Source organism: Ursus americanus, chromosome 10 (assembly GCF_024610735.1).
Source record: "Ursus americanus isolate L20-20 chromosome 10, mUrsAme1.1.p, whole genome shotgun sequence".
NCBI classification, from domain to species: Eukaryota; Metazoa; Chordata; class Mammalia; order Carnivora; family Ursidae; genus Ursus; species Ursus americanus.
Genome location: NC_142136.1, coordinates 70,441,867 through 70,469,795, shown reverse-complemented (window position 1 = coordinate 70,469,795; position 27,929 = coordinate 70,441,867). Strand labels below are relative to the sequence as shown.

Sequence of the window (27,929 nt, the reverse complement as noted above, 5' to 3'; positions counted from 1 at the left end):
GAAGCACATTTCAAAGGAAGGAAGAGCATGAGCAAAGCCCATGACAGGTAGTGGTCACCACGGCATGGAAGATCTCCTATCATACCTGATGTTCACAAAACGAGAAATGGGAAGGCCACTGTAGCTGAACTCGCCAAAGTCTGGAGGTTCTCAGTTGAGAACAAGACTGGAGTTCCAACCTGAGTTTCAAAAAAGGCTCACAAGGTGACCCTGATTCTGTCCCTGTGCTCCTGAAACTATCAACTCAAGAGAAAAATTATGAAATGGTTAGAAATGAGTAAGGAAGAAGAGAAGATATTGCCTACTTTTTCCCATGGGAGGGAAAGCCTTGGCCTCAAATATAACTGCATGTCCCATTTGCAAACTTCCATCTGTGTGCCTTAAGGAATCTTGAGTCCAGGTATAGCAAGTATTTGGAAGTTAGGAAACAAAGAGTCCTTACCTTGCTTTGGAATGACTATGGTTACAGGGACGCCAGAACCACGTGACTGTAGGTTGAGGGATACCATAAACGGTACAAGTCAGGGTCTGTCTGCTGCCCAGGAGATAGAGAGTCGGGTCTGGAAAGGATGACACGGCCTTTTCATAGATCTGGGGTTTCACTGGAAGGGAGAAGAACAGGACAGAAGTCAAGAGCTGTAGAGTGACTTTCTCCTGGGCTACAACATGAAGGACCGCATTCTCCCTGGTTTTGGTGTCGGGGAAACCAATACATAATAATCTGTTGTTATTATAGCCATTTTTTTTAAAAAGTGGAAGTGTTTTGATAACAGTAAAAAATTGATTCCATGGTATGTACATCATGATTACAATGATAAAAAATCATATTGCTTATGGAAGATAACGAACAGACAGGAAATCAGTATGATGGGGGCGTACGTGGTTTTTTAAAATCATTACTTAAAAGTGTGTTTTCTCTAATGTTGTTCTACTGACTTTTGATTTACAAATTTTCCTGAACTCCACCCCTGCCAGAACCGAAAGGAAGTACGAACAGCAAACTTACCATTTACAATTAAAGTGGTGGTAAGGTTTTTAAACACACTGGACTGCTTTATGGCCAGCAAGATCGTGTAATCCCCGGCATCTTCTTCAGCGACATCTTTGATAATTAACGAGTAGCCATGAACCAAATAGCGAGGAGATTTCTCAGTCACAGGGAACCCATCTTTTAACCTGTGGTTAAGAATATGATTGGGAAGTCATTCCACAAGGCCTCTCAGATGCCACTTTAATGCTGTCATTTATGCTTATGAACTCAAGCTGATACACTCCAAGCCTTTGGTCCTCCACATTCATTTTACAAATGTAGACACTAAACTTTTCAGTAAAGCCAGGTGTGGTTTTTAAATGGAGAAACACTTCGCGTTTATTGGCAAGGAGGAAGAAGGATGTTGAAGGGAGGGAGAAAAGCGCTGGTTTTAAGGTACCCACGAGGATGGCGGTCACCCTGTGACTTAAGTATTCACCCAGCAGCACTGGCTGATCCATCGAGATGTTTTTCAGTTTTCCATGAGGCTACATCAGCAATACAAGGGCCATTGTAAGTGAGATCAACCAGATCACTTCTCCAGATAAAAATAAAAATAGACTTTCCTATTGTGGTCTCATGTGGAGTTCTTATTAGTTGTATAAATGGTCACACCAGTTGTCCCTTTCATAAGCTATAGTAAAATCAAGATTATCAAGATTTTTCCCCTGAGGAAGAATAGTTAAGGCACAAAACTCACAAACAAAAGGTACAAAACTTTAAAAAAAAAAATTCTTTTTAACTTTAAATATAGAATCAATGCCTAGATATCACGCAGTTGCGCACAGAGCTGAGAGTCGGGAGGCCTGAATGCTCGTCCCCGCTCTGCCACTCTGTGCTGTGCACCTGCCTTGTCTATTTGAGCCTCAGTTTCTCCAAATTTTCTAGAGCTCCTCGAAGATTCAATGCTACAATTCTATGATTTCATTCAATGGCACAGTTCTTTAGCTGGGCATTTTTTCATCTGTTAGGAGTTCATTGTGTTCTGTATGAAGGATTAATACTGGAAATGGTGTTAGTTCATATCCATGCAAGCATTACATTGTCCTGTAAGCAAATACCCATCACTAATGGGTCTCGGTTCCAAAGCAGTTGAAATGACTATGCTCTATTTTATGACTACAAATATCATCGTCGTTTACTTTATTTCTCATGAACAAGTCAGTGTTTTCAAGGATGGATCGATTTATTGTGTATGCATTTTAGGTCCTGGCTACTTAGTTACTAAAGAAATGAGCACTGTTTAATAGATGGGGATACTCTCAGACCCTTTCGAAAGAGGGAATGTATAGCCTGGAGTGATTAAATTCCTATGAAGGAATTATGTACGCTCACGGGAAATTTACTGTTGGACCTTTTGTACATTATAAAACAAACAAACAAAAAATCTCTCTTCTACTGTGACGCCATGAAGGGGCACAGCTCAAAGTTTAATTTCTCTTTAATTCCCTATTAACTATTTGAGGAAACTGAAAACAAACACTGCAATCATATGATATTGAAAGCAAAATAAGGCTGGTGGAGGTGATTCCACAATGGCACCGCTTCCATATTGTATGGGTTGTTTTCCTAATCCGTGTTGTACTGTACTCTTTGTTTAAAATGTAATGGTCTGAGCCAAAGATATCGGCATTTAAAATGATTTAACAAAACGACCGCAGATTATCAACAGATTACATTGTTTTACATCAGGTGCCGTACTAACACAGAAGGAACCTGCTTCGGGAGGCTCTGAATATGCAAACTTCGAGCCAAAAAAACCTTAATTAGTTCAAGTAGGTCCTTTCCTCCACCCCTGCAACTGAATAAGTCTTGTCTCTATTAATGTTTGTTTAATTTTACAACAAGACTGGAACTTTCATCCCAGCTGTATATAAAAGAATTATTTTCAGATAATAAAAGAATTATTATCCTCATTACAAGGGCCCACTTCTTCAGGGTTAATAGAGCATGTTACATATTCAAGATGCTTCCTACTCATTCCCCAACATACTCCATTCAAAGGATGCTGACATCATGGGGAGGTTTAGAGATGCAGAAAGTTAGTCACAGCCGTGAAGAGTTGAACTGAACTGAGCACTCAAAAAACACCTCATCTCTTCCTGCATCCTGGAACACTGCTTCCCTCCCCCTGCCCCCCACCCCCCCCCCCCGGCCCGGCCTACCTGCTTCGCTCCCAGCCCCAGAAAACAACACAGTTCTTGGCTTTCCACCACCGTCTGGGGGAACTTCTCTTGATATATTTTCAGGAATTCCAGTCATTGGGCTCCTGCATCCTCCTACTTACAAAGCATACCTTAAACTGATAGGAAAATAATTACGGTCCTACCATAGAAGCTCTGGCGAGGGAAATGCCTTCACTTTCACAGAGAGCCTGTAGGACCGCTTGCCAGCTATGGTCTCCAGCACGTGCTGCTTTCGATGCTTGGCGGTGATGAATGCTTTATCTTTGAAAGGAGAAGGGATAAAGAGATTAGGAAAGGCCATGTTTATCGAAATAGAACAACACCAACCCAACCCCCTGACTCCTAAAAGGAGGGTACAAGCAATGAATAAACAGAGCTGAATTCTGACGGAGCCTCTCCGTGAGCCCGAACAGTGATCCCTGAATAAAAGGATTCCGAAGCACCCAAACTGTGAAGTACTTTCAAATGAAAGGGTTACGAGTAAAACAGAAAAACAGAGGGAGAGGGGCGCCTGGGTAGCGCAGTCGTTAAGCGTCTGCCTTCGGCTCAGGGCGTGATCCCGGCGTTACGGGATCGAGCCCCACATCAGGCTCCTCCACTATGAGCCTGCTTCTTCCTCTCCCACTCCCCCTGCTTGTGTTCCCTCTCTCGCTGGCTGTCTCTCTCTCTCTGTCACATAAATAAATAAAATCTTAAAAAAAAAAAAAAAAGAAAAAGAAAAGCAGAGGGAGAGCCACAGAGAGTGGAACATCACAAACATCCGTATCCCAATCCCAGAAAAGTAGAGATACTTCAGAAAATCCACCTGCCCAACACGAGCGTGATGGGAGAAAGTTCCTTCAGATACCGTGGAACAAATGATCCGATTAAAAAATCCCTACTGGAGAAAGTCAAAAGGATATCTAAGGCCAAGACTGTTCCAGAGTTTCTGCTTCTCGCCATTTTTCTTTTCAACAGTGGAGATAAATAAGGCTTTTAAGGATTCTAAAGAGGTTTAAGTGTTTTCCTTACAGAATTTGCCTATTGGCATTAAGCAACAATATGAGGATTACATGAGGGTAAAACCAGAGATAAAATCACATCAATTCTAAATAACTTATCCCACCACATTTCTCTCTCTCTCACTCACAGCAGTGCCTGAGAAATGAAGGTAAATCTGTCATATTTTTCTTTGATATGGAATACTAAAAAAAGAATTTAATATAGATATAACATGACCTAACTGAATTATTCACCACAATAAACAGGCAAGGAAAAGATTCTCTAATTCGAATGTATTAAACACTTGATGCGCTTTGCTTTTTGACAGCGGGTGGAGGAAAACCAAGTCGTACCATTCATGATAGAATACCTCTTAGCCAAAAGAAAATGTACTTTTTTATAGAACCCGCCCCAGATCCATGATGACAGAAAGCAGAGCGCTAGTGGCTTACCATATATATGCACTGAGGTGTTAACAGATCTGAATGAAGGGCCGCTCTTCACATGGCAAGTGTAAAGCCCTTTGTCTTTGTTCTGTACTTTGTCAATAACAAGAACGCTGTAGAACACAATGGCAATGGAAGTGCGCTGGCCAATTCGTTGCCTTATAGATGCTCTCTTCTTTGTCTAGAAAGAAAATGTATAGCAAATGTGGGAGTGGTAATTGTTCACGCTCGAAGTGACAGCATTTCTCAGATTATTACTGAGAAGATCAACATTTTATGCTGAGAAGCAAACCCGCCTGACGGCAAGATGTTTAGAAACTCAAACCGTGTCTCGATGTGTTTCGAATATTTGCCATGGGAGCGCTTGTTAGCATGCCGTCTTCTCCAGATGGACTTCCGTGTACATGAACTCAGTAGTGTCTCACACCCGCCCGGTGAGACAGGCAGCATCACTGCCCTTTTACAGATGAAGAGGCTGAAGTGTCAGAGGCCACCACAGGCAGGAAACTCAGGTCTTTGGAGTACGAATCTAGCGCCTTCCCTCCGGCACTCACCTCTCTAAACAGTAACCAGCTCTCTGGGCATAGATGTGGCTGACTCAGGCAATGAGGATCTTTGGTATCTGGCTTTATGACCCTGTGTCTCTAAGCCATCACCACGTGAGTTTGCTTTTGCTCCCTTACTAGAAATGAAGGGAAAAGTCATGAGTCCTGGCTACGCGGACTAAGGTGTGATAATCCTGGTTTCCTCATTTCGCTATTTTGAGCAAGGCTTACCAATTTCTGCTAAATCACACTAAATGGCTCTGAGGCCAGCCAAAGCCATCTACAAGCTTAGCCAACACTCTGCTGATGGTGCTGGTGGGACATTGTCCCGTGTCTGCCTCAGGGCACACGAGGAGCAGGCCCCGGGGCTCGGCGGTGTAAACTGGTCACAATGCCTCCTTCCTGGTTTTGAGAAGATGAGGTCACATTGCCTTTTCCTTCCACTGTTCCTTCCCCCTCTATCACTTTTTTTTTAGCATTACATTTTATAACCTATAATAGCTTATTTCTCCCTCTCCATCCTTCCTGGTGAGGAGGCATGGAAAAAAGACTTTGAAAAGCAGTCCAGAACTGGTCTTTGGGTCTTGAACATAGTTCTCCTCTGTGCCATGTTTAAGAGGCTTCTACCCTCCTGTCCTTTTATTGCCCTGCTGGAACAGACACACGAGTAGGCCATTTTCTTCCTTCCTGGCCGTAACCAGAAAGATGTCAACCACCACCATCAAAAATCAGGGCAGCAGTCCCTCAAATGCCAGCCTGAGGGATTTTCAGCCACTCTCTGTAGGTACTACTTGCATCTTCTCCCACGGAGAACTCTTTCCTTCTCAAATCTGAGTAACATTGGTATTATTTCTGCCTTTGGAAAACAGCTGATCCTGGGTTTCAGATAACTGTTTTGTCTGGCACTGTAGCCACCAGCCACATGTGGCTGTTAAAATAAGAATGCAGTTCCTTAGTCACAGGAGCCACATTCCAGGCCCTCATTAGCCACCTGTGGCTAGTGGTTACTGTATTAGTCAGAAAAGATATTTCAGTCACACAAAGTGCTATTGGACAGCGCCATTTTCAAAGGTAACTGGCGGTCAATAGATGTATTATCATACTCTGATCGTGGAGCCACCAACGGGGTAAGAGTTTGCTCCCTCTTGGCGTTTATTGAGAATATCCGACTTCCATCAAAACCCAGAAGTGACTGTTGCCAAGTCATTGCATTTTTATTTAAATAAAACAATATCACTTTCTAGAAAATATGACGAGTCCGTAATGTGTTCCTACAGGGTACTTGTTGCATCTTTTTGTTGCCAAGTTATTCTATTTCCATGGCAAGAAATGTTGATGAGAAACAACAGTAGCTTGGGGCTGACACGTTACTCTCTGGCATATAATTTAATCATCAGTTAACGTGGTGATGGGGCAATCTCAATGACAGAACACACGACTGTGCTTGCGATACGCCCCATCCATCATACTGCCACACAGCAAACGGGGCCGCAGTGACAGTTCAAGTTTCTTAACAGCTGATCATCGATTCCCCATCTACACGGTTGCAAATGACGACTGATTGTCTGCAGAGACGTTTGGTCTGAATAAGGAGACCCAACTCAGTCTTCATTCTTCTCATTTTTCTGAAGGACTCCATTGCTCCTTAGTCACTGAACAAAGGGAATACTGGCTGGCTGGCTTGTAATATCTTTTCCAAACATGCTCCAATCAGGTGCCTCACTGTCTGCCGGTATCTGAAATTAACACACTGACAACAACTTTTTGTTGTTGTTCTTACCACAGATAGGCCCTGCCTGGCATCGAGTGATAAATTTCCCTCTCATCTCTAAATCCCAGTGAATAGTTTCCAAGGATGAAACACTCCCCTTTTCCACCCAGAATCATGCAATAGAAATACCAGCCTATAGACTTCAAAACAAACCCTCCAGACATCAAAAGGCCGTATCTATGCACACACACTCATGGAACATCAGACAAGGGAAGCCCCCAAAACACACCCACAGCTTCCTTGTTCACTCAAACTACCACACGAGTCAGAATATCCTGATTTTGTCCCACCTCAAAAACCCAGTGGCATGTGGTCACTTGACAGAAAGAAATACTGCCCTCCAGAAGCCAGAGAAAAATGTCACTCACTTCCCCGGGGTAACTCCAGGTCATTTGAACCCTTGTGTTCAAATCAGTGGTGGCAGTGCAGTTCAGAGTAAGAGTGTGACCTCGAAGCAACTTGACCGGGCTTGGAGTGCTTATCTGGACATCTTGGATGGTATTGGCTGCAAGCATAAGAAATGGGATTTTTTTAAATCAAGGTTTTGTTATGCAGGGAAGCCCTTGAGTGTTTTGGCTTGCGCTCATGCCTTGGGACCGTCACTTACTTTGTCGATAGGTGAGATAGTTGGTCTTGTACAGATGTCCATTGACTGCTGTTTCACAGGTCAGAAGCCCTATTTCTCTGTATGTTGCATTTGCTATTATAAAACCCTTCCTACTGTCCCAGATTATTCGCTTTCCATCCGGGATCAGGGTATCAAGGGGAAACTGAAAAGGAAAAAAAAAAAAAAGAGAGAGAGAGATGCTTTAAGAAAATCGTACTAGCCCTGTGGTAATACCATTTCACTTGTAGTTTGTGAAAACACAGTTTTCGTTGAAAGTTAAAACGGTACAGGTAAAAACCCTGGTTTGTCATCATTGGCTCTTTAGTTTTCTTTGCGTGGAGCAAGAAATACATTATGATGATAAATTATAGTAATTACGATAATTCATTATCAGCCTTGGCCACAAGCTGCACCCACCCGGGACAGACCTAGCTGTCATGTCAGACTTGCAGCGAGAGCCCTTATCACTTGGCCTCTGGGAATCATCCTTGTCACGGACTGGCCTGGGACTCTATTGAGAAACCAATTAGGAGTTTTTCCACTGGGGCCGCCAGGTTACCCTCCTAAGCCTCATGATCTGATGCTTTTAACAAGCCATAACTTGTCCTCCCATTTTGCGTGATTTAGTAAAGAGGTGGCTATCTTCAGAGGACTAGAGGTAATTCCCAGTCCTTTCAGATTCATAGCATTCACTTGGTTCTCGCTGGGGTTATCATTCTGGGAAGGCTGAGGGCCTCGACTCTGCCTCTGGGAGGGAAACTCCGGGGAAACGGACAGTGAAGACAGCTGCAAACAGATGTGGAGGCCAGAGACGCTGTCGTGAGTGAATCGCTCTCAAATTCTTAGAAGTATTCCCAAACACAATGAGTCCAAACAGAAAAAAGGAATCCATGATTTGATTTTCCCTTATGCCTTCTGCTGGACGCCAGGAACTTTATTTTTAAAGACGACCATTATAAACAATCCGCCTTGGGATGAGGCTTTATAAAGGGATATTGCTCCACTGAGCGGCCCAGCCAAATTCCCCTGCTGCCAGATCGCCGGCACACTTTCAGAGGCATCTCTGACTACTGCTATGACTTATCCCCTGCTGGAAACGGGGGGGGGGGGGGGGGATCAGATTAGAGATTATCAAGGAAAGGTCAAACTGCCCTGAAGAAGTTTCAGATCTTTTTCATCTTCTTTTAAAAAGTGCACCTTGCGTCGCTTATCTATCATTTATTTATATTGCTTGTTGAAGGAGCTAATCTGGCTGGGATGTGTGTCTCCGTGGCAGAAATTCCTCCACGAACCAGCGCCCTCTCCCAGGGAGCATGTCCGCCAGGGTCTCTGTTACCAGAGTGTCACACAGCTTGGGAATGAGCTGCACCCTCTTTATGGAGAACTTGCAAGCAAGTGAAGGATGCACTTCATGTTCTCGTAAATCATGATTCCATCTGCAGGCTCAGGAAGGCTCTATCCCCGGTGGGAGAAAAAGAACCTTCTCCTCTAATTTGGTGCTGATTTTTAAGGGAAAAGCTCAGACAAATTTAAATCAGGGATTGAGATCTACGATGCTTTAAATGCAGGTGAACACAAACATGTGCCAAACCTCAAAGAAAGGTTTTCCGATGGACTTCCTCAGCACAACTGAGAAATACAGTAAAGTGTCCTTTAAGGTTTCAGAGGAAGGTTCGCCTACTCTAATCCGCCCTTACCACCACCAGTATTATTCTCTTGACAAAGAAACTTGGTTCCGAGGCCATATAGCTCATCACTACGGTGGTGCCTACGGTGTGACAGGGGGCAGGCGGGGGAGCAGCCCTGAAAGAAAGGACTGGAAAGGGAGGCTGCCTCCAGCTGACCACGGCTCCGCCAACGCTGGCAGGGGGAAAGCGGAGGGAAGGGACAGCAGGTTAAAAAGGACAAGAGGAGAGGTGGAAGGGAAAGATCTTACAACTTCCGGGCAACATACATACATAATAGGTTAGAAGAGTCTCAATATATACGTGGCAAACCCAAATCCCTATTACAACAGTGTCCTTTTCTCTCTCCCTCCCTCTCCCTCCCCCCTCCCTCTCTCTCTTCCCTCTCCTCTCTCTCTCATGTGTGTTATAGATCTTAGGTGGAAAAACAGAGAGAGTAAGCTCCCCCCCTCAGATTTTTACATGGGGGAAGTTGGGACTGTTTCTTACAACAGACAAATGATCTGCGCTAGACAAAAAGGCAAGGGCTTGCATGCATGGAACAGAGAAGCTCCACAGCCCCATGGTACGTTCCGTACTAATCACAAGGAGATTATTACCTCAGACTAAGAGGAGCGGATACCACGTTTGAGAATAAATATCACTTGATAACGATTTAAATCAAGTATTGGGTATTAAACTGTTAGGTAAATAATAATAGCTAACCCTTAATGGGGCTCAGCTGTACATGGAACTGTTCTAAGGGCTTTTTATGTATCACCTCAGTTACTTCCCAACACCCATGTGCGGTGGGTGCGACTATCATCACTCGCATCTCTCCAGTGAGGAAACTGAGGTGGAGGGACTTTTGAAAACTTGCCAGTTTGTCCAGCAGGTGAAGTGGTTGGGTGATCAGAACCCAAGCAGCATGCCATGGGGCTCTGTTCTTAACCACGCTGGTCTTTCTCCCACGCAAACTAAACCATTAGCAAAGGTGGCAAGGGCACAGAAGGGGAAGTCCAATGCCCAGTGTGGTCTGGGAGGTCCCCAACTCCCCCAGAACCTCAGTTTTTCCTTCCACCCATAGGTTTAGACTCCTGATGCTTCCAGCTCTGAAATAGTTTTATAATCACTGGCAGTGATACATAGATATAATGGAAGCCAAAACCTGTCACCGGTGGGCTATCCTGAGGGCTTAAATCAAATCAGTGATGTAGGAAAGTGAACGCAAGGGAAGAAGACCGGGAGACGCCACCATCATATTCCAGGATTTCAGGTCAACCGGTGATACTGGAAATCACTCCAAGCTTTTCCAACTCGACTACCAGGACCACCAGACACTTTGTGAGTAACTAGAGTGTGATGGTGGTGCTTCGTGCTACCTTGGGACAGCCTTAACTTTTCCCCTTAAAGCTCAGAGCCCTCAGGACTCACCACAGTTTTCCATGTGGGGAGTGTTTGCCAACTCTTCACCCTAGTCTGTTCTCAAACTCTTAGCACCAATGAATTAGGTGGAATGTCACATTTTAGCTTTTATCTTTATTAGACTCCACTCCAAATCTTTTTCTTTCTCCACATGCATAATTTATAACATGATATGAAGAAAAAATGTCATGTGTAGCCCCCCCCCCCCCGCCCCTTTGTCCCCTTTCCCTAAGCAGCTAAGTTTGGCTGCCCAGCAGGACATAAGCTTTTTGTTACCGGGAACTTCACAACTCAAACGAAAGGTTGTGACTCCATAGGCAGGTGTCTCACAGTTCTGTCCTTAGCAAAAACCTAGATCAACCCCTCTCTGCCAAGCTATGGATGTGAATAAGCAACAGAAGTAGTTTTTCTCACATTTGCAGACATTTGGATTTGTGGCAATATATGAACATTTGCATGATTTTCGTTCTTTCGTTACGTTCACACACATTTATGCCCACCACGCTGTCATGTTATTTCATTAAAGTACATGCCTGGGTATGACTTCTAGCATTTATCCTTTATAGTAAAAGGATATTTCAGAAAAGTCCACTGAGCAGCCCAAATGTCTGTAAGAAAATCATTCCAGAGAGATAAAAGGACTTGAAATTCATTGTGCTCACTTGCAGTAAAGATTTTCTGAGAGAAGCATTGCTTAGTTTTACCTTTTTTAAAGTCACAGTGATGTTAGGTGACGTGACCCGGCAGGGGATGACGATCTCCCTTCCTTCAGTCATATATATAATTTCGGGTATTTCACTGTGCATCTCTAAGAAAGGTCTACCTGTATCTGAATGAGAAGAAAATGAAAAACACACACACACATATATATATAAATGGTTATATTAACGACATCTAGACACCATAGCTGGGTGAGGCAGGTTGGTCACTGACACAGGTCCCCCTTAATAATCCCTAAATTCACATTTTGGTCTCTGAATTTGGCCGTCTTTGTTTTTGCCCAGAAACAGATTGCTTCCGTAGTCAACCAAATTCCTTATTCAGGTCTTGACCTTGGGTCAGATTGCCCCTGATGCCCTAAGATGCAATTGCGATGTGTGGGGTGGGTGGGGGTGGGGTAGGTTTAGGTCACTACTGCAAAAAGTCATAAAAGGGCAGGGAGAAAGAAAGGAGAATATTCTGCATGAACTTCTTACCACGGCTATGCTAAGTGCCTCAGGAAGTGCCCTCCAGAGCCTTTGTAAGGAGTCAAAGGGCCCCCGGATGCGATGGTCAGCTGACTTTGGAGCAGAGAGAGGTAATGCTGAGGTGTCAATTTGGAGAGAGGATTAGCATTTGAATGACAGAAGCCTGACTAAAAGGCTTTCTGGACCTTTCCTGGCAGACTAATGAGTGAGCAGCTCTGAGCTCCTCCGGGCCAGGGGAAAGGCTGGAGAAGCAGTGGTGAGGACTGCACGGATTTCCTATCCAAATTAAATTTCTTCAGGATGCACTATGTATCTACGAACAGCCCAGTACGTCCCAGTGCATGCAGAGAGGGCTGGAAAAGCCTTTAAATAATCACCAAGATACCACCCTTCAGAAGAATGGCATTTGGCCAAGTCTCAGAGGCCAAAAGGATTCAAAACCACCTGTTCGGCTTCTCTGTGGTTCCTCTGGGGACCAGAATGAGCATCGGATCTTTTAGAAACATTCACACAGTCTGCCATGCCCTCACCCTCAGGAACCCATTGACATCTAATGATCTCTTCAGGAGTCACTGTGTTCCCATCTTCTGCCCTTGGCTTCAGCCTTAGATGCCCAGATGGAAAGAAGTCTGGTGTTAACACTTTCCATCCGGACCTGAAAGACCCAACGAGCCCCCCACCTGCTTGCTGTACTTCAGGAAGCTCACTCTGGATGCTGGATGGAGAACAGAGACACAGAGCGGTAAGTAGGGCAGTGGTTGCCTAGACTAGATGGTGGCTATGAAGTTGTTGTAGGTTGAACTCTGTCCCCCCCAAAACCAAAATGTGGAAGTCCTCACCCTCAGTACTTCAGAATGTGACCTCATTTGGGTCAAATGGCGCCACTACCTATGGAATTATCAGTTAAGTAGGGTGGGTCCCTACTCCAGCATGGCTGGTGCCCTTTTAAGAAGATGGCCCCAGGGAGATGGATGTGGAGGGGGGCGAAGCCACGTGAATACACAGGGAGAGACTGAGTAATGAGGTGCAAGCTGGGGGCTGCCAAGGATTGCCAGCAACCACCACAGGTCAGAAGAGGCATAGAAGGAGCCCCCTACAGGTTTCAGAGGTAGCATGGCCCCACTGACACCTTGATTTCAACCTCTAGTTTCTAGAATGTGAGACAATAAATTCCTGTAGTTTTAATCCCCCCCCCCAAAAAAAAAGTGACGTTGGTGTAGCCTGCTATAGATGGAATCATTTGACACACACTGGACACTAGAAAGGCCCTATTATCACAGCCTAGCTCCTATGCCCTAGATTTCTAAATAATTCCTCCTTGCCCTCTGGGAAGCCTTGCTAGGCCAGCCCCTTCCTTATACATTTTCTCTGTCCCAGCCCACCTTAGGGGCCCTCCCCACATCCCCAACATTCTCCAATAACAACACTTCGCACACCCTACACTGAACTGGCAGGTTACTTCCCTGACCACAAACTTGCTGATGAATTCCTAGAGGAGAGGAGACAGATTGCATGCACCTCGGTCTGATGTGTAGGAAAGAAATGAATAAATGACCGAACAAAATGGATGAAGGTCTATCCAACAACTCTGTCCTTTTACAGATAAGACAGAGATGTGAATACGTGAAGTGATGTGAGCAGAGCCAAGCCTGGAGACCAGTGTCTCCTGACCTTCCTTCCCTGTACCACCGTCAGGGCTGGAGCTCCCCCCCCACACACAAGGGCTGTAGCGGGCAACTGCTCTTCAGAGACTCAGGCGGATTTTCACACATGTCGTGGGGAAAGGATGTGCCCTGTCATACTGTCTGGTATTGGAGGAATTCTGAGAAGAGGACAATCACCCAGGGGCAGCAGGGCTGTGAGGGTAGGCTTGGGGAAAGTGCGGTTACAAAGGCTGAGTCAGAGGGAGTCAGCTGATTGTGGGGTTTCAGAGCTCACACTTTATTTACAAACTGGTTTGGAATCCTGGCTCTGCCCCTTACTGGTTGTGAGACCTCAGGCAAATCATTTTACTCTCTGTGCTTCATTTGCAAAACCCACTTCAAAGGGCTATTATGGGGGTGCCTGAGTGGCACAGTCGTTAAGTGTCTGCCTTCGGCTCAGGGCGTGATCCCGGCGTTCTGGGATCAAGCCCCACATTGGGCTTCTCCGCTAGGAGCCTGCTTCTTCCTCTCCCGCTCCCCCTGCTTGTGTTCCCTCTCTCGCTGGCTGTCTCTCTCTGTCAAATAAATAAATAAAAATCTTTAAAAAAAAAACAAAAACAAAAACAAAACAAAAACAAAAAAAACAAAGGGCTATTATGAAGGTTACATGAAGGAATATATGGAAAGTGCTTAGAATGGTACCTGGCAGATAGTTAATACTGGAATTGTGCTGCCTATTACTTTTGTTATTATGAGAGATTTGAACTTATGGAGAGAGGGGGTTGGGATATATGAAAATCACGAATTATACCCATGATCTTAACTATAAAAGGTATAAATATACATTCAGATATGGCATAGGAAAAAAAAAACCAAATACACTAAAATGTTTGAGTAGTGGCTTTGTTGTTATTTTCTTATTTACCTTTTTATATATTTGTCAGATTTTCTAGAATGGTCATGTATTATTTTATAACCTTTTGAGTTATTGAATTTAAGTCTCAAATTATAAAGCAGCATCCATTTCTACTTGAGGAAAACTATCAATTCTGCATTTGATTTACTTTAGTTTTGCCCAATAGAATGAGACATTAACACTGCACAGTTAATAGTTTTATGTCTATTAGAAGAGCTCAGTGGGTGTGGCAACATATGCAGAGAGGAAAAGTTAATTATACAGAGACAAAGATTCACTTATCAGCACAAAATTCCTCCCTTAAATAAAGTTGTTGAGCTAGACATTCAGGCAGAAACTATTGGGATTTGTTCATTCCTTTCCTTCCTCCAGTGAGTCTATATTTTTGTCTTCTTTGTGAGTCCCAAGGTAAACACAAACACCAGGAAATGGCTTAATTCATGTAACTTAACGGTAAATCCTTCACATTTAATTTACTGTCTCCTTAAGCAGCTATTTGCAACAAAGGACACTGGCATAAAAAGTTTGTGCAGGAAATAGTAAACATCAGTGTAGTCATTTCTAGGCTAATGAATGCCAATCCCAAATGAAAACAGAAGAGGTGAACTTGTGCCTTTGAACGTCTCCTTTCCCTTTGACACTTTGGATCCCTCCAACACTTGAATTTTACTACAACTATTGGTCTTTACAAGCCAATACCAGTATCGGCACTGGGCTCACTGCAATTCTGTTCACAACTTCAATGAATTGTGTCCATCCCAACACAATTCAAGATACATCATTTGTATCAAGTCAGCATGGCATTAAAATCCACCGTGCTTGCAAATGAGCTTATGACTGTGGATACAAGCGTGTGTGTGCGCGTGTGCACACACACACACACACACACACACACACACACACACACTATGCTCTGGGCTTATTAATAGTATACTTCCTCTGCAATTTGCTTCAAGGAAGGGCTAAGAATGAACTTGCCTGACATATTATAATACAAACATTTTTTGTTTTGTAGGACCATAGATACAGAAGAGGTCACGGTTCCATTAATATCACCAGTAAAACCACTTACTACTCCCATAGGACACATTTGTCTTTGTCACAAAATTAAAAATGACTTCTGAACCCAGCCAGCGCTGCAGAGTGGTTTCCTGAGACCAAATTGGCTGGTTGTTGAGCGAGGAAGAGCTGCTCCAAAGATTGTCGGTGCACTGGCAGCACAGACACACTGTCACCAGGGACTCGTGCCAGCACACAGCTAGGCAGAGGGCACGCCACCCTCCCCTCTCCAAACTCCTAGAGCTCAAAGCAGTGACAGGAAACTGGACACAGAATGTGAGGTGTTCTCCTCCAACGGCAGTATTGGGGCTCAGCCACGGGGAAGATCAAACAGAGACCCTTGCTCTGAGTGGTATTACATCTATTTTTTACATGTGTTTTTTTCCTTTTGAAATCTGTACTCACTCTGGCACGTTAAGGCATGCAGACACAGAGGTCCCAGCATGCCACCCTCATTCCACGCCATTCCCACCAGCATCACTGGGGCGTTCTTGCGTTGCGTTCGGGAACAAGTGAATGACCCAAAGAATGCAGGGAAGCTTCTCTGCTTTGAAAGGGGTTCAAGAGTAAACATCTTACTTCCCAACACCTTTGTGTTCCTCTGATTTTAATAAATTTTTTCCTGATTTCCTTTTCCTTTAATTTCAGTTTCTTACCTTTAAGTTCTGATCATGAGGACTCCGTTATTTTAAAGGAGGATATGATTTTAATTTATTGAGGATGAAGTGAAGAGGCTGAACCAACCCCATGAGAGGGTTCTATCTAGACACAAGAGTTCTCACATCACACAGGTCTTCATGTTGGGGACCATACCTAGTGCTCAAGGAGAGTTGGTTCATTGGTAAAATGGTTCGTTTGAAAGACGAGGGGGGAAAACAGGAAAAGAGGTAATGTCTTCACTCATTTACAGTGCTCATCAAAGCCTCTGAAAATTCAAAGCGGAGCTTGGAGTAACCATAAGAAAGCTGAAGTAGCTATACTAATATTAGATAAAATAGACTCTAAACCAAGAAATGTTACTAGAGATAAAGAGGGACATTTTATAATAAGAATAGGGTCAATCCATCAGGAAGCTATAATAATTATAAACATCTGCAACTAACAACACAGTAGCAAAATACATGAGGCAAAAACTGACAGAAATGACAGAAATAGACCATTCAACAACCACAGATGAAGATCGCAATATCCAATTTCAATGGAACAACTAGACAGAAAATCAAAAATGAAATAGAGGGCTTGAACAACACTAATAACCAGCGAGGCCCAACAGACACCTACAAGAGACCCCAGCCATCACAGCTGGATATGCACTCTTCTCAAGTGCACGTGGAACATTCTCTAGGATAAACTGTATGCTAGGCCACAAACATCAACAAATTTAAAAGGATAGAAATAATACAAAGAGTATTCTCTAACTACGGTGGAATGAAAACAGAAATTGATAACAGCAAGAAACTTGGGAGGCCCACATATTAAACAAAACCCTCCTAACTAGTGAATGAAACAAAGAAGAAATCAAAAGCGAAATGAGAAAACAGATGAATGAAAATGAAGACATTGTATTCCAAAATTTATAGCTCTGTGGAGGGAAATTTATAGCTGTATGCCTACGCTGATAAAGGAGAGAGACCTCAAATCAATAACCCACTCTTCCACCTTAGAACTCTAGGGAAAGGACAGCAAACTAAACCTAAAGGAAGCAGGAGGGAGGAAAGAATAAAGATTAGAGTAGCAATGAATGAAGCAGAGAACAGAAAAACAATAGAGAAAAATTTGTGAAACCAAAAGCTAGTTCTTTGAAAAGATGAACAAATTGGATGGGGTGCCTGGGTGGCTCAGTCATTTAAGCATCTGCCTTCAGTTCAGGTCATGATCCCCAGGTTCTGGAATCAAGCCCCACATTGGGCTCCCTGCTCAGCAAGGAGTCTGCTTCTCCCTCTCCTTCTGCCCCCTCCCCAACTCATGCTTGCTCACTCTCTCTTTCGTGTTTTCTCTCTCCAATAAATAAAATCCTAAAATAAAAAAAAAAGATGAACAAATTGGAAAACATTTAAACAGACAAGATAAGACAAGAAAAAAAGAGAGAAGACAAATTAATAAATCAGAGATGAAACAGCAGACATTACTACCAGCATTACTAAAATAAAAAGCATTATAAAGGAATATTGTAATTATGTGCCAATAAGTTAGATAACCTGAAATGGACAGGTTCCTAGAAAGACATAAACTACTGAAACAAGACTAAATCAACAAGAAACAGACACCCCAAACAGACCTATAATAAGTAAAGAGATTGAATTAGTAACCAAAACACGACCCACAAAGAAAAGCCCAGGCCCAGATGGCAAGTGAATTCTATCAAACATTTAAATAACTAATACCTATTCTTCAAAAACTGTTCTACAACAGAAGGGAAAACTTTCCAATTCATTCTGAGGGCAGTGTTAACCCTGATACCAAAACCAAAGACATCACAAGGAAACCACAGATCAATATCTTCTGTGAGTGTGGATACAACAAAGCTCAACAAAACACTAGCAGACTGAATACACATAAAAGGAATGATATACCACGACGGAGTGGGATTTGTTCCAGGAATGCAAGATTGGTTTAACATCCAAAAATCAATGTCATTAATATACCATATCAATAGAATAAAAATCAAAAGGCAGACAATCATTTCAATAGATGCAGTAAAAGCATTTAACAAAATCCAAACCCCTTCCATGATAAAAACACTCAACAAACCAGTAATAGAAGGGAACTTCCTCAACTTGTTAAGGAAATCTACAAAAAAACCCAAAAAACAAAAAGCAAACAAAAAAAGCCCACCCTAACAGCTAGTGTCATACCAATGATGAAATACTGGATGCTTTCTCTTTAAGATTAGGAACAAGACGAGGTCGTCCACTCTACTACTTCCATTCAACATTATACTAGAGGTTCCATGGCTATCGTGAATAATGCAATAAACATTCTAGCCAGCACAATTAAGCAAGAAGAAGAGTAAAAGACATCCAGATTTGAAAAGAAGAGGTAAGATTTTCTCTTTTTTTAAGATGACATAATCTTGTTATAGAAAATCCTAAGGAATTCACTAAAAAAAAAAAAAACAAGTATTAGAACTAGTAAATAAGTTCAACAAGATTGCAGGATCCAAGAACAATATACACAAGTGAATTATATTTCTATGTACTTGCAGTAAGCAATCTGAAAATGCAATTAAGAAAACAATTCTATGGGGCGCCTGAGTGGCACAGCGGTTAAGCGTCTGCCTTCGGCTCAGGGCGTGATCCCGGCGTTATGGGATCGAGCCCCACATCAGGCTCTTCTGCTATGAGCCTGCTTCTTCCTCTCCCACTCCCCCTGCTTGTGTTCCCTCTCTCGCTGGCTGTCTCTTTCTCTGTCAAATAAATAAAATCTTTAAAAAAAAAAAAAAAAAAAGAAAACAATTCTATTTGTAACAGCCATCAAAAAGAAAAAAGTACTTAGGAACATATTCAACACAGAAGTGTTAAAGTTATACCTTGAAACTACAAAAACATTGTGGAAAGAAATTTAAAGATATAAATAAATTAAAAAATATCTCATGTTCATGGATTTGATGACTTGACATTGTTAAGATGGCAATGCTCACTAAATTAATCTATAGTTTCCATGCAATCCCTGTCAGCATCTCAGCTGACCTGACAAGCTGATTCTAAACTTCAAAATTGCCAAGGACACAGAATAGCCAAAACAATTTTGAAAAAGAAAAAGAAAGTTGGAAGACTTACACTTCTCAATTTCATAAGTTACTACAAAAACTATAAGCAACAGTGATTAAGACAGTATGGTACTGGCATAAGGACAAACACATAGATCAATGGACTAGAACTAAGAATCCAGAAATAAGCCCGTGAGTCTATGGTCAGTTGATTTTTTTAAGATTTTATTTATTTATTTGACAGAGAGAGACAGCCAGAAAGAGAGGGAACACAAGCAGGGGGAGTGGGAGAGGAAGAAGCAGGCTCCCAGTGGAGGAGCCTGATGCGGGGCTCAATCCCATAATGCCGGGATCACGCCCTGAGCCGAAGGCAGACGCTTAACTACTGAGCCACCCAGGCGCCCCTATGGTCAGTTGATTTTTGACAAACATGCCAAGATCATTCGATGGGAAAAGAATATGCTTTTCAACAAATGGTGCCGGATTAACTTCACGTGCAAAAGAATGAAGTGGACCTTTCTATCACACCCTACACAAATATTAACTCAAAATGGATCAAAGACCTAAACGTAAGAACTAAAATTATAGAACTCCTGAAAGAAGACCTTGAGGTAAATCTTCATGATCTCAGATTTGGCACTGGGTCCTTACTATGATACAAGCAACAAAAGAAAAAAATAGATCCACTGGAATTTATCAAAATTTAAAACTTTCTGTTACAAGCAAACAATGAATCATGGAACACTACATCAAAAACTAAGGATGTACTGTATGGTGACTAACATAACATCATAAAAAATTTTTAAAAAATTTAAAACTTTCATTCTTCAAAGAATACTATCAAGAAAGTGAAAAGAACCCATGGAATGGGAGAAAATATTTGCAAATTATATATCTAGAATATCTAGAATATAATTATATAAACCTAGAATATATTAAAATCTAGACACATATGTAGCTATAACATGTGTCACCGCACTATATATCTAGATGATATTAAACATTTAAATAGATAATTATATAAAATATATTAATATATAATATTAATAAAAAAATTGAGGAACTCTTACAACTCATAATAAAGACAATTAGCCCAATTAAAAACTGGGAAAAGGCTCTGAATAGACCTTTCTCCAAAGAAGATACACAAATGGCCAATAAGCCTGTGAATAGATGGCTCAACATCATGAGTCATCAGGGAAATACAAATCCACACTACAATGAGATACTGCCTCACACCCAACTGGATAGCTATAATAGTGATGATGATGATAATAATAATAATAATAAATAATAATAAATGAAAACCCACAATAACAAGTACTGGCAAGGATCTGTTAAAATTGGGACCCTCATACACTGTTGATAGGAATGTAAAATGGTGCAACCACTTTGGAAAACAGTCTGGCATTTCTTCAAATGGTTAAACATTGGGTTACATAGGATCCCGCAATTCCTCCACTAGGAATCTACCCAAGAAAATGGCAACTTATGTCCACGCAAAACTGACATACAAACGTCCTAGCCAAAAGGTGGGAACAACTCAAATGTCCATCTCCTGATAAGCAGATAACTCAAATGTGGTAGATCCATACACTGGAATATCATCCAGCAACGAAAAGAAATGAAGTGCTAATACGTGGTACAACACGACATGGATAAACTTTGAAACATGCTGCATGGAAAAACCCAGCATATATTTATGCATTTAATAATGCAATACCACATATTTTATTCTATTTATATGAAATATCCAGAAAAGGCAGATCTATAGGGACAGAAAATAAATTAGTGGTGGCTTGGGGCTGGAGGTAAGGATGGAGGGTCGGAGTGTACAGGGGTTCTTTTTGAGATAATGAAATGTTCTAAAACGGACGGTGCTAATGGCTGCATATATCCGTCAGTATGTTGAAAACTATTACAGGGTACACTTTTTCTTTTAATGTTTTTTTATTATGTTATGTTAGTCACCATACAGTACATCCCTGGTTTCCGATGTAAAGTTCAATGATTCATTAGTTGCGTATAACACCCAGGGCACCATGCAATACGTGCCCTCCTTACTACCCATCACTGGTCTATCCCATTCCCCCACCCCCTCCCCTCTGAAGCCCGCAGTTTGTTTCTCAGAGTTCATAGTCTCTCACACTTTTAAATGGGTGAATTGTATGGTATATAAATTGTATCTCAAAAACTTGCTTTGCAAAAACCAGAACTTTGGGCTCGTAGAAATGGTGACGCACTATTGTCTGAGCTGGAATAGTTCCTGGAGATCTCCAGGGCAAACTCTTCACATGATGGGTCCTTGCGACCTTTTCTTCCACTCCCCTTTGCATCCGGGTGGGGTACTCATGAAAAATGGAATTTTCCCCTGTGCAAAGTCATCCTGACTGTAAATATGTCCCTCTGCTCCCCTCGGAAGCCCCAGGTCAGCGGGGAGCACAGCGAAACCTCTCGGCCTTCGTTTAGAGAAGTCACGTGACTAACATGCCTGAGGAAGGTAGTCCGCACCGAGTATACAATTAAGTATTTCCTAGCGAGGTATCCTGATTTTCCTAATGAGTATCATAAAACCTCAGCTGTAGTTTACCACCAACCCTAAACATATAATCACGGTTACCACTAGTGGTGGCTGGGCATCCAGATTCAGAAGTGAGAAAAATCTTGGGGTGGCTGACCTGGGAATATGAGCAGCCAGCTTCTGCCATCTGGACAGATACGGCACACAAATACTTCTGCTCGAGCAAGGCAAAGAGAGAAAGGTCAGCATGTCCCAGACTCAAGATGCTATCCCCAAATGAAAAATTTTTTAAATGTATTATTCGTGTGGTACAAAATAAGAGCTGCCTTCTTTTTGGAAAAGCTCTTTCCTGACAACCTTCCTTCAGCAGAAAAACATGAAGTTTTGCCTTGTCTTGCTTTGAAGCCCCACCGGCCCAATTACAAGAGCTAACTGAATAGGAAGGGAGGAGAAAAGGACAAGAGTTAGAAAAGAGAGAAGAAAACACAGATGACGGTCCACCCTCACTCCCTCCTCTTGCATCTTTTATGAACTTGCTCCTTGAAACACGGGCAGCTGGCGGCAGATCAGGGTAACCAACCCTCTCAGCCCCGTGTCCAGCAAAGGCTGAGCACATGGGAGACAGTTGGCTGATGTTGATGGAGAGAGAGCAGGTGAAGCAAGAAAAAAGGTGAAATCAGGACGTATTATATACCCAGCGCTGTGCATAAAGCATAGTCTGTGAACTCAAGGTCCTTCTACTATAGTCCGGCTCTCATGGTCAGCACATATACTCCCCCCCCACAGAAATTTTCAGATTGATTAGAAGAAAAAGTACTAAATGTTGCCTTAAAGGAGAAGAGGAAGATCATTTTTTAAAAAATGACGGCTAAGATCTAAATAAATTAGTTGATTATCTAAACAAGAATGCAGTGCTGCGTAGATGGTAAGCTTGGCTAGACTGTAAGATCCAGGAAGGTAGAGAAGGTCTCAGGCATTCCGCGTGCCCTGGAAACTCGCTGACTGGGTGTTCACGCAAAGCTGCTTAGTTGAATGACCTCAGTCAGCTCTTGATCCTGAGGACCCGAAGCATCTCAAAAAGAAAAGAAAAAGAGAAAGACAGGAAGGAAGGTAAGAAGGAAGAGAGGACGAGTGTTAAAGGAAGGTGGTAGGATGGATGGATGGAAAGGAGGAAAGACAGATGGAACGATGGAAGGAAGGAAAAACAGAAGAAAGGATGGATGGATGGATGGATGGAAGGAAGGCAAGATGGAGGGAAGGAAGGAAAAATGGAAGGAAGGAAGGAAGGAAGGACAGACAGCAGGAAGGAGGGAAAAAAAGAAAGCAGAAATGAGGAGAAAGGAGAGGAAGGAGCAAGGAGATCTGAAGGACTATTGTAACTCTTCCTTCTACTGCCGAGATTTTGGCCATGTCCCAAGTCCTATTATTTCCAGTTCTGCCTCAGAATCATCAAATTGTAAAACTGTTAAGAGGCTTTTATGATATCCTAACACTGTCTCTCATGTTACAGAAGAGGAAACTGAGGCCCGGAGAGAAGGAGCACGGGAATAATATGAATGGCTGAGCCAAAACTGAATTCAGGTTTCCTGATTCTAGACCATTCTCTCTCCACCACCCTAAAATCTGGCCCTGACCCTCCTGAATGATTCGGGAGCAACACCACCTTCAAATATCCGCACCCCCCCCCCATGGGAGAAATGGTGGCACAGACACAGGGGTAGCATGGTCTTCTGACAGAACTTAGAAATGCAGAACAGACTGATAAGTAATTCTCACTGTTGGAATTGAGCTGAGCTCTGTCTGCTGCCAGTGATCCCTTGTGGTCTCTGTGAGAGCCCCCTCCTGACTGAGAGCAGCCAAACCAGAGAAAGTCCTGTTTCTTGGAGACTAGAGATGGAATTCTTTCCAAGGTACAGTCGTGAGTACAGGGGGCACCTGGTTCACACTCCTCCCCAGCCGGTACACGGGTTCTCCTAGGGAGCAGCTCTCAGGCAAACATTCCTTCCAGAGTCTTGGGGAGTCGGGAGCCAGGGTTCCGTTCAGGTCCTGCACGGACGACTCGTGCCACCACGGGACTCTCTGGGGCTCAGCTTCCTCATCCAGAAAGCGCGGTAAGCACTTTCCTATTCCCAGACTTACGATTTGTCATGCATTCACTAGGAATGTTCACTCTGGGCATGGCACGCTGACATCCCTCCGGGGGCCGGGCACGGAAGGCAAATGAGGGGAGCAGCAGGATGAGAGACGGTGAGAAGGCTGGCAGTTGAGAGTGTGGGGACCAGGTCTGGAAGAGGCAATTCTTGCTTGTGGCAGCCAGTTGTTGCCAAGTGGAATAGCGGCCAGTATGGCTAATTTCCAGTTTTTAAAGATAAGTAGGGAATCAGGTTTTTATGTGAACTCCTCCAATTATTAAATATTGGCACCCAAAAGCACTCTGCCTGCCAATCAAAACGTATGGCAGCTGAAGCTGGCCCACACGCTTGCCGTTTGCAGTCCTGCACCACGCTCCGCCTTCCTCCACTGCATTTCATACTGCGCACAAAGTTCCGGGGGGGGGGGGGTTGGGGCAGAAGCCCTGGCAAGGCCGTGTTGGAAAGAGTGGGGGCTTCGTCCAAAGCTTGACTCGATAACTTACAAACTATGCAACCTCGAGCACAGTATCGAATTTCGCCAACTTTTCTGTAAAAGGAGGTTTATAATGGAATTTATTCCATTGCGTTGTTAGGATGAAATGAGATGATATTTGTAACGAATCTGAGCCAGGTATCAATAAATGAGAGCAACACACACCAAGTCCTAAATGAATCCCAACAGGGGGCAAGACCCTGAGGGATCGTCTCATCCAGACCCACCAAGCTAGCACCTGTTTGAATACCTAGACACATGCGCAACTCTCCAGGTCCCAAGACAGTTCATTCTGGATAGCTTAGGTGTTAGAAGCAGTTCCTTCCATCAAACTGAAATGCCTGTCTTGACTTCTTCCATTCTTAGAAGGCACTTCGGCCATCTAGGTTCATAAAGACGAAGAAGCTTAGTCTCTCCTTCATTTAAGAAAACGGTGTCTCCTGTTTTCCCACCCAATTCTTTACTTCTTTAAACATTTCAGTTCCTTTCTTCGTTTGTTCCTCATCAATGGGGATAATAAAGTCATCTAATTATTTGATAATCACAACCCTATGAGGCAGGTGCCCATTTTACAGATGGTGAAAATGAAGTTTAGAGGGGTTGAGCAATTTGCTAGGAATTCCCGTTTTCATTGTTCGTCTTGAAGTGTAAACGAAACGGTAAGACCGGCACCACCTTTATTCTGAAGGCTACGTACTTATTCACGCAGTCCGAGATTGGATTCGTTGCCTTGGCCGACGCGAGTCTCTGTCAGGTGTGCTCGCTCAGCCACAGCCTCTCCCTGGATGGTCCCAGGGCAGTTAGTGGGTTTTGCAAGCCAAACGTAGTCCTTTCCACTTCCTCCTGTCAAATCTCATTTTCTTAATCCCAGTTCACTGTTTAAGTCAGGTGGAAATTTTTTGGATCGTGATTCGGCCACAGGATAGGTGAGTTTTGGGCCCCAGATTTTGCTCATTTGCTCAGCGTGCCCTCAATGGCCTCATTAAAGCCCAGGAGATGAGGTGAGGCTAATGTAACTGAAAAATCCTGTTTCTTTCTTTCATTTAGCAAACATTCTTGAGCACCTCCTGTGTATGGGACCCTGTGCTGGGTGCTGGAGCTAACATAGTCCGTCCTGGTCCTCCCACAGCCTGGGAGAGGTGAGTTCTGTGTGGAAGGGGAGGGCAGAAGAAACACCAAACCTAGTTTGGGGGAGCCTGCGGAGGTGATATTTAACTTGAGACCTGAAAAGTTAGCGTAAGCTGGTGAAGAACAGCTGGAGGGAGGTGTGGGGGACAAGCGTCCCAGGCAGAGTGTCCCTAGTCTATGTTTCTCTTACTGCTTTTTCCCATAGTGCTTCGCAATTGGTTCACTGTAACAGATTTCATTTGCCACAATTGCAGATGCCTTGAGAGTTAAGGGTATCATCTCTGTCATTTCTATTCTGCCCAGCATCGTGCCTTTCACACAAAGTATTTCTTGCTGATCGATCCTCCCAAGTAAAGGCACAGCATTATGTCTACCATCTCATTTAATCTCCTGACAACCCCGAGAACTAGTCCTCTTCTCATTTTATAGGTGAGGAAGCCAAGGCTCAGAAGTTGATCATACTAACAGCAGTAGCCGTCACAGAAACATTCACACAGCTACGAACTCCTGACCGCTAGAGGTGGTGAAGGGCAAGAACTTTGTCGCCCTCTCTACTCTGTACTAGTTATAGGACTCCTTACATGAGCAAGTCACTTAACCTTTCTGTGAAATGGAGAGAAAATGACAGCACTATTCAGAGCCCTGTGGAGGCAATGCAAACCATCACCTTCTGCAAAGTGCTTCCCGTGGTGTCCAGCAGAGTGAGACCTCAGTGTTAACCATTATTCTTACTAAGGAATTTGTACAAAGTCAAAGACCTAGCATGTATCAGAACAGGGCTTTAAACCTAATCTGAACCAGATCACATGATCTCAACTACAGCTCGCTGGTTGACATTTGATAAGGGAAGGCAGGATGTCTATGGTTTTAATAAGTCACCAGTTTATCTGTGAGCCAAGACGATGCCGACGTAACCCCACCAAATGCATCAGACGACAAAACAATGAGTATCTTAAATAGTAAAGGAAAACGAAAGAGGTTCAGCACCGCAAGGACCACAAAGATCAAAACAGATCTTCTCTGGGTCTCCAGGCAGGGCAGGCGTTTCATTGTCATTGTTAAAGAAAGTTACAAAATGTCAGCAACTCAAAGTCTTTTCAGCTTAAGGGGATTTCTCCTGAAAAAGTCCCTTGCTCATTCTTCTTAAAAGATGACTTAAAGGAGATTTTAAAAAATCCTTAAAGCCATAAAGTTTTGATGTACTGTTCTTCACACTTCTTGATTGTAGAAGGAAAATGAGGGGGTATGGTCAATCTTATTGCCTTTGGACTTCACTGCCATCTTGAGATTTCATGATTGTACCTCAATCGTTAACTTCTCAAAGTCTTAGGTTGTGTCCAAATGGCTCATTCAAGACTATGTTCATTCTGATTATTTTTTAGTATTTATGTAGTTGTACTCGATGCTGTGTGACATACAATTGTATGGCAAAGTTTAGTCAGTTGGCATGCCAAAGTTTTCTGGCATTTTGGCATGCCAAAATTCCCCAGGGAGCCTAGGGAGTGTCAGAAAATGCTCTCTTTCTGAGGGAAGGGCCGGAACATTTGGCAGGTACCATCAAGAGCTAAGCTTGAATTCCTAGGAATATGCTAGGTGAACAGAAGGTCTGGGGCAGGGACAAGGAAAGAAAATGCAATGCTCCTGATTGTCAACAAATCTACCAGTAGGAGTGGCTTCCATCCCAATCACACGTAAGTATTTTCTATGGCCAAAGACTCTTGGTATCTAACGACAAAATGTTTCTTGAAAGGAAATATGAAATGGCAGGGCTTGAAGATATCAAGAAGGTCTTCTATCAAATTTTCACAGAGCTGGAAAGGACAATGGATAAGAGTTAAGTTACTCTTCTCTAAACTCTCGCCATGTGGTCCTAATCAGCTGTCTCCAGTGACGGATAGAATGGATAATCTCCTTCATGCTCGCACCCAGAGGGAGTACAGAGCTGGGAGGCAGAGGGGTCTGTTTCCCAGGGAAAAATCTGCCATGCCAATCAACAGTGACATAAGTGTATATTTTAAATCCTAGAAATATTTCTTTCCCCTTTTATACAACTTCATCAAAATGAAAAACAAAACAAACAACCCACAAACCTTGACCTTGCACTACATTTCTAACGAAGCTGTATGCAGAGACAGGACAGAGTGTTCCTAGGTATTCTTTACAGAAGATCATCTGTAGCAAAATTCTGGAAATGCAAATCAGCTTCAGGCTGCTGCTGTTTTAGGAAGCCCACCTGGGTTTCCAAAGGCTCAGAGTCCAAACTCTGTTCACCTCAACGTGTTCATCTGTCTCCTGAGCAAATACATCAGGCAACGATGTAAGAAGAATAAGAAACACGATTCATCAGCCGACCTGGCTGCATTCGTTGCTCCTAGTCCCGCAAGGTGACTCCTAAGTTGTCTTTGAGACAACTGTGCGCTCGGGAGACTACTAGGGCAAGAATCTTAGACCGCCCCCAAGACCAACACTTTGGAAAGCCATTCTTA

At 43.2% G+C, this 27,929-nt stretch overlaps 1 protein-coding gene across 2 annotated transcripts in view; it reads right to left on the bottom strand.

Annotated features, from left to right (window-relative positions):
* FLT1 (fms related receptor tyrosine kinase 1) overlaps positions 1-27,929 on the bottom strand; it is a 171,316-nt gene that overhangs the window by 111,622 nt on the left and 31,765 nt on the right. For both annotated transcript variants that reach the window (XM_045797039.2, XM_087865221.1), the window contains exons 4-10: positions 11,360-11,484; positions 7,567-7,729; positions 7,328-7,464; positions 4,650-4,824; positions 3,360-3,477; positions 1,007-1,176; positions 443-602 (exon numbers count right to left, since the gene is read on the bottom strand). In XM_045797039.2, the coding sequence (XP_045652995.1) occupies positions 443-602; positions 1,007-1,176; positions 3,360-3,477; positions 4,650-4,824; positions 7,328-7,464; positions 7,567-7,729; positions 11,360-11,484 (1,048 nt within the window). The remainder of the gene's footprint in view (positions 1-442; positions 603-1,006; positions 1,177-3,359; positions 3,478-4,649; positions 4,825-7,327; positions 7,465-7,566; positions 7,730-11,359; positions 11,485-27,929) is intronic.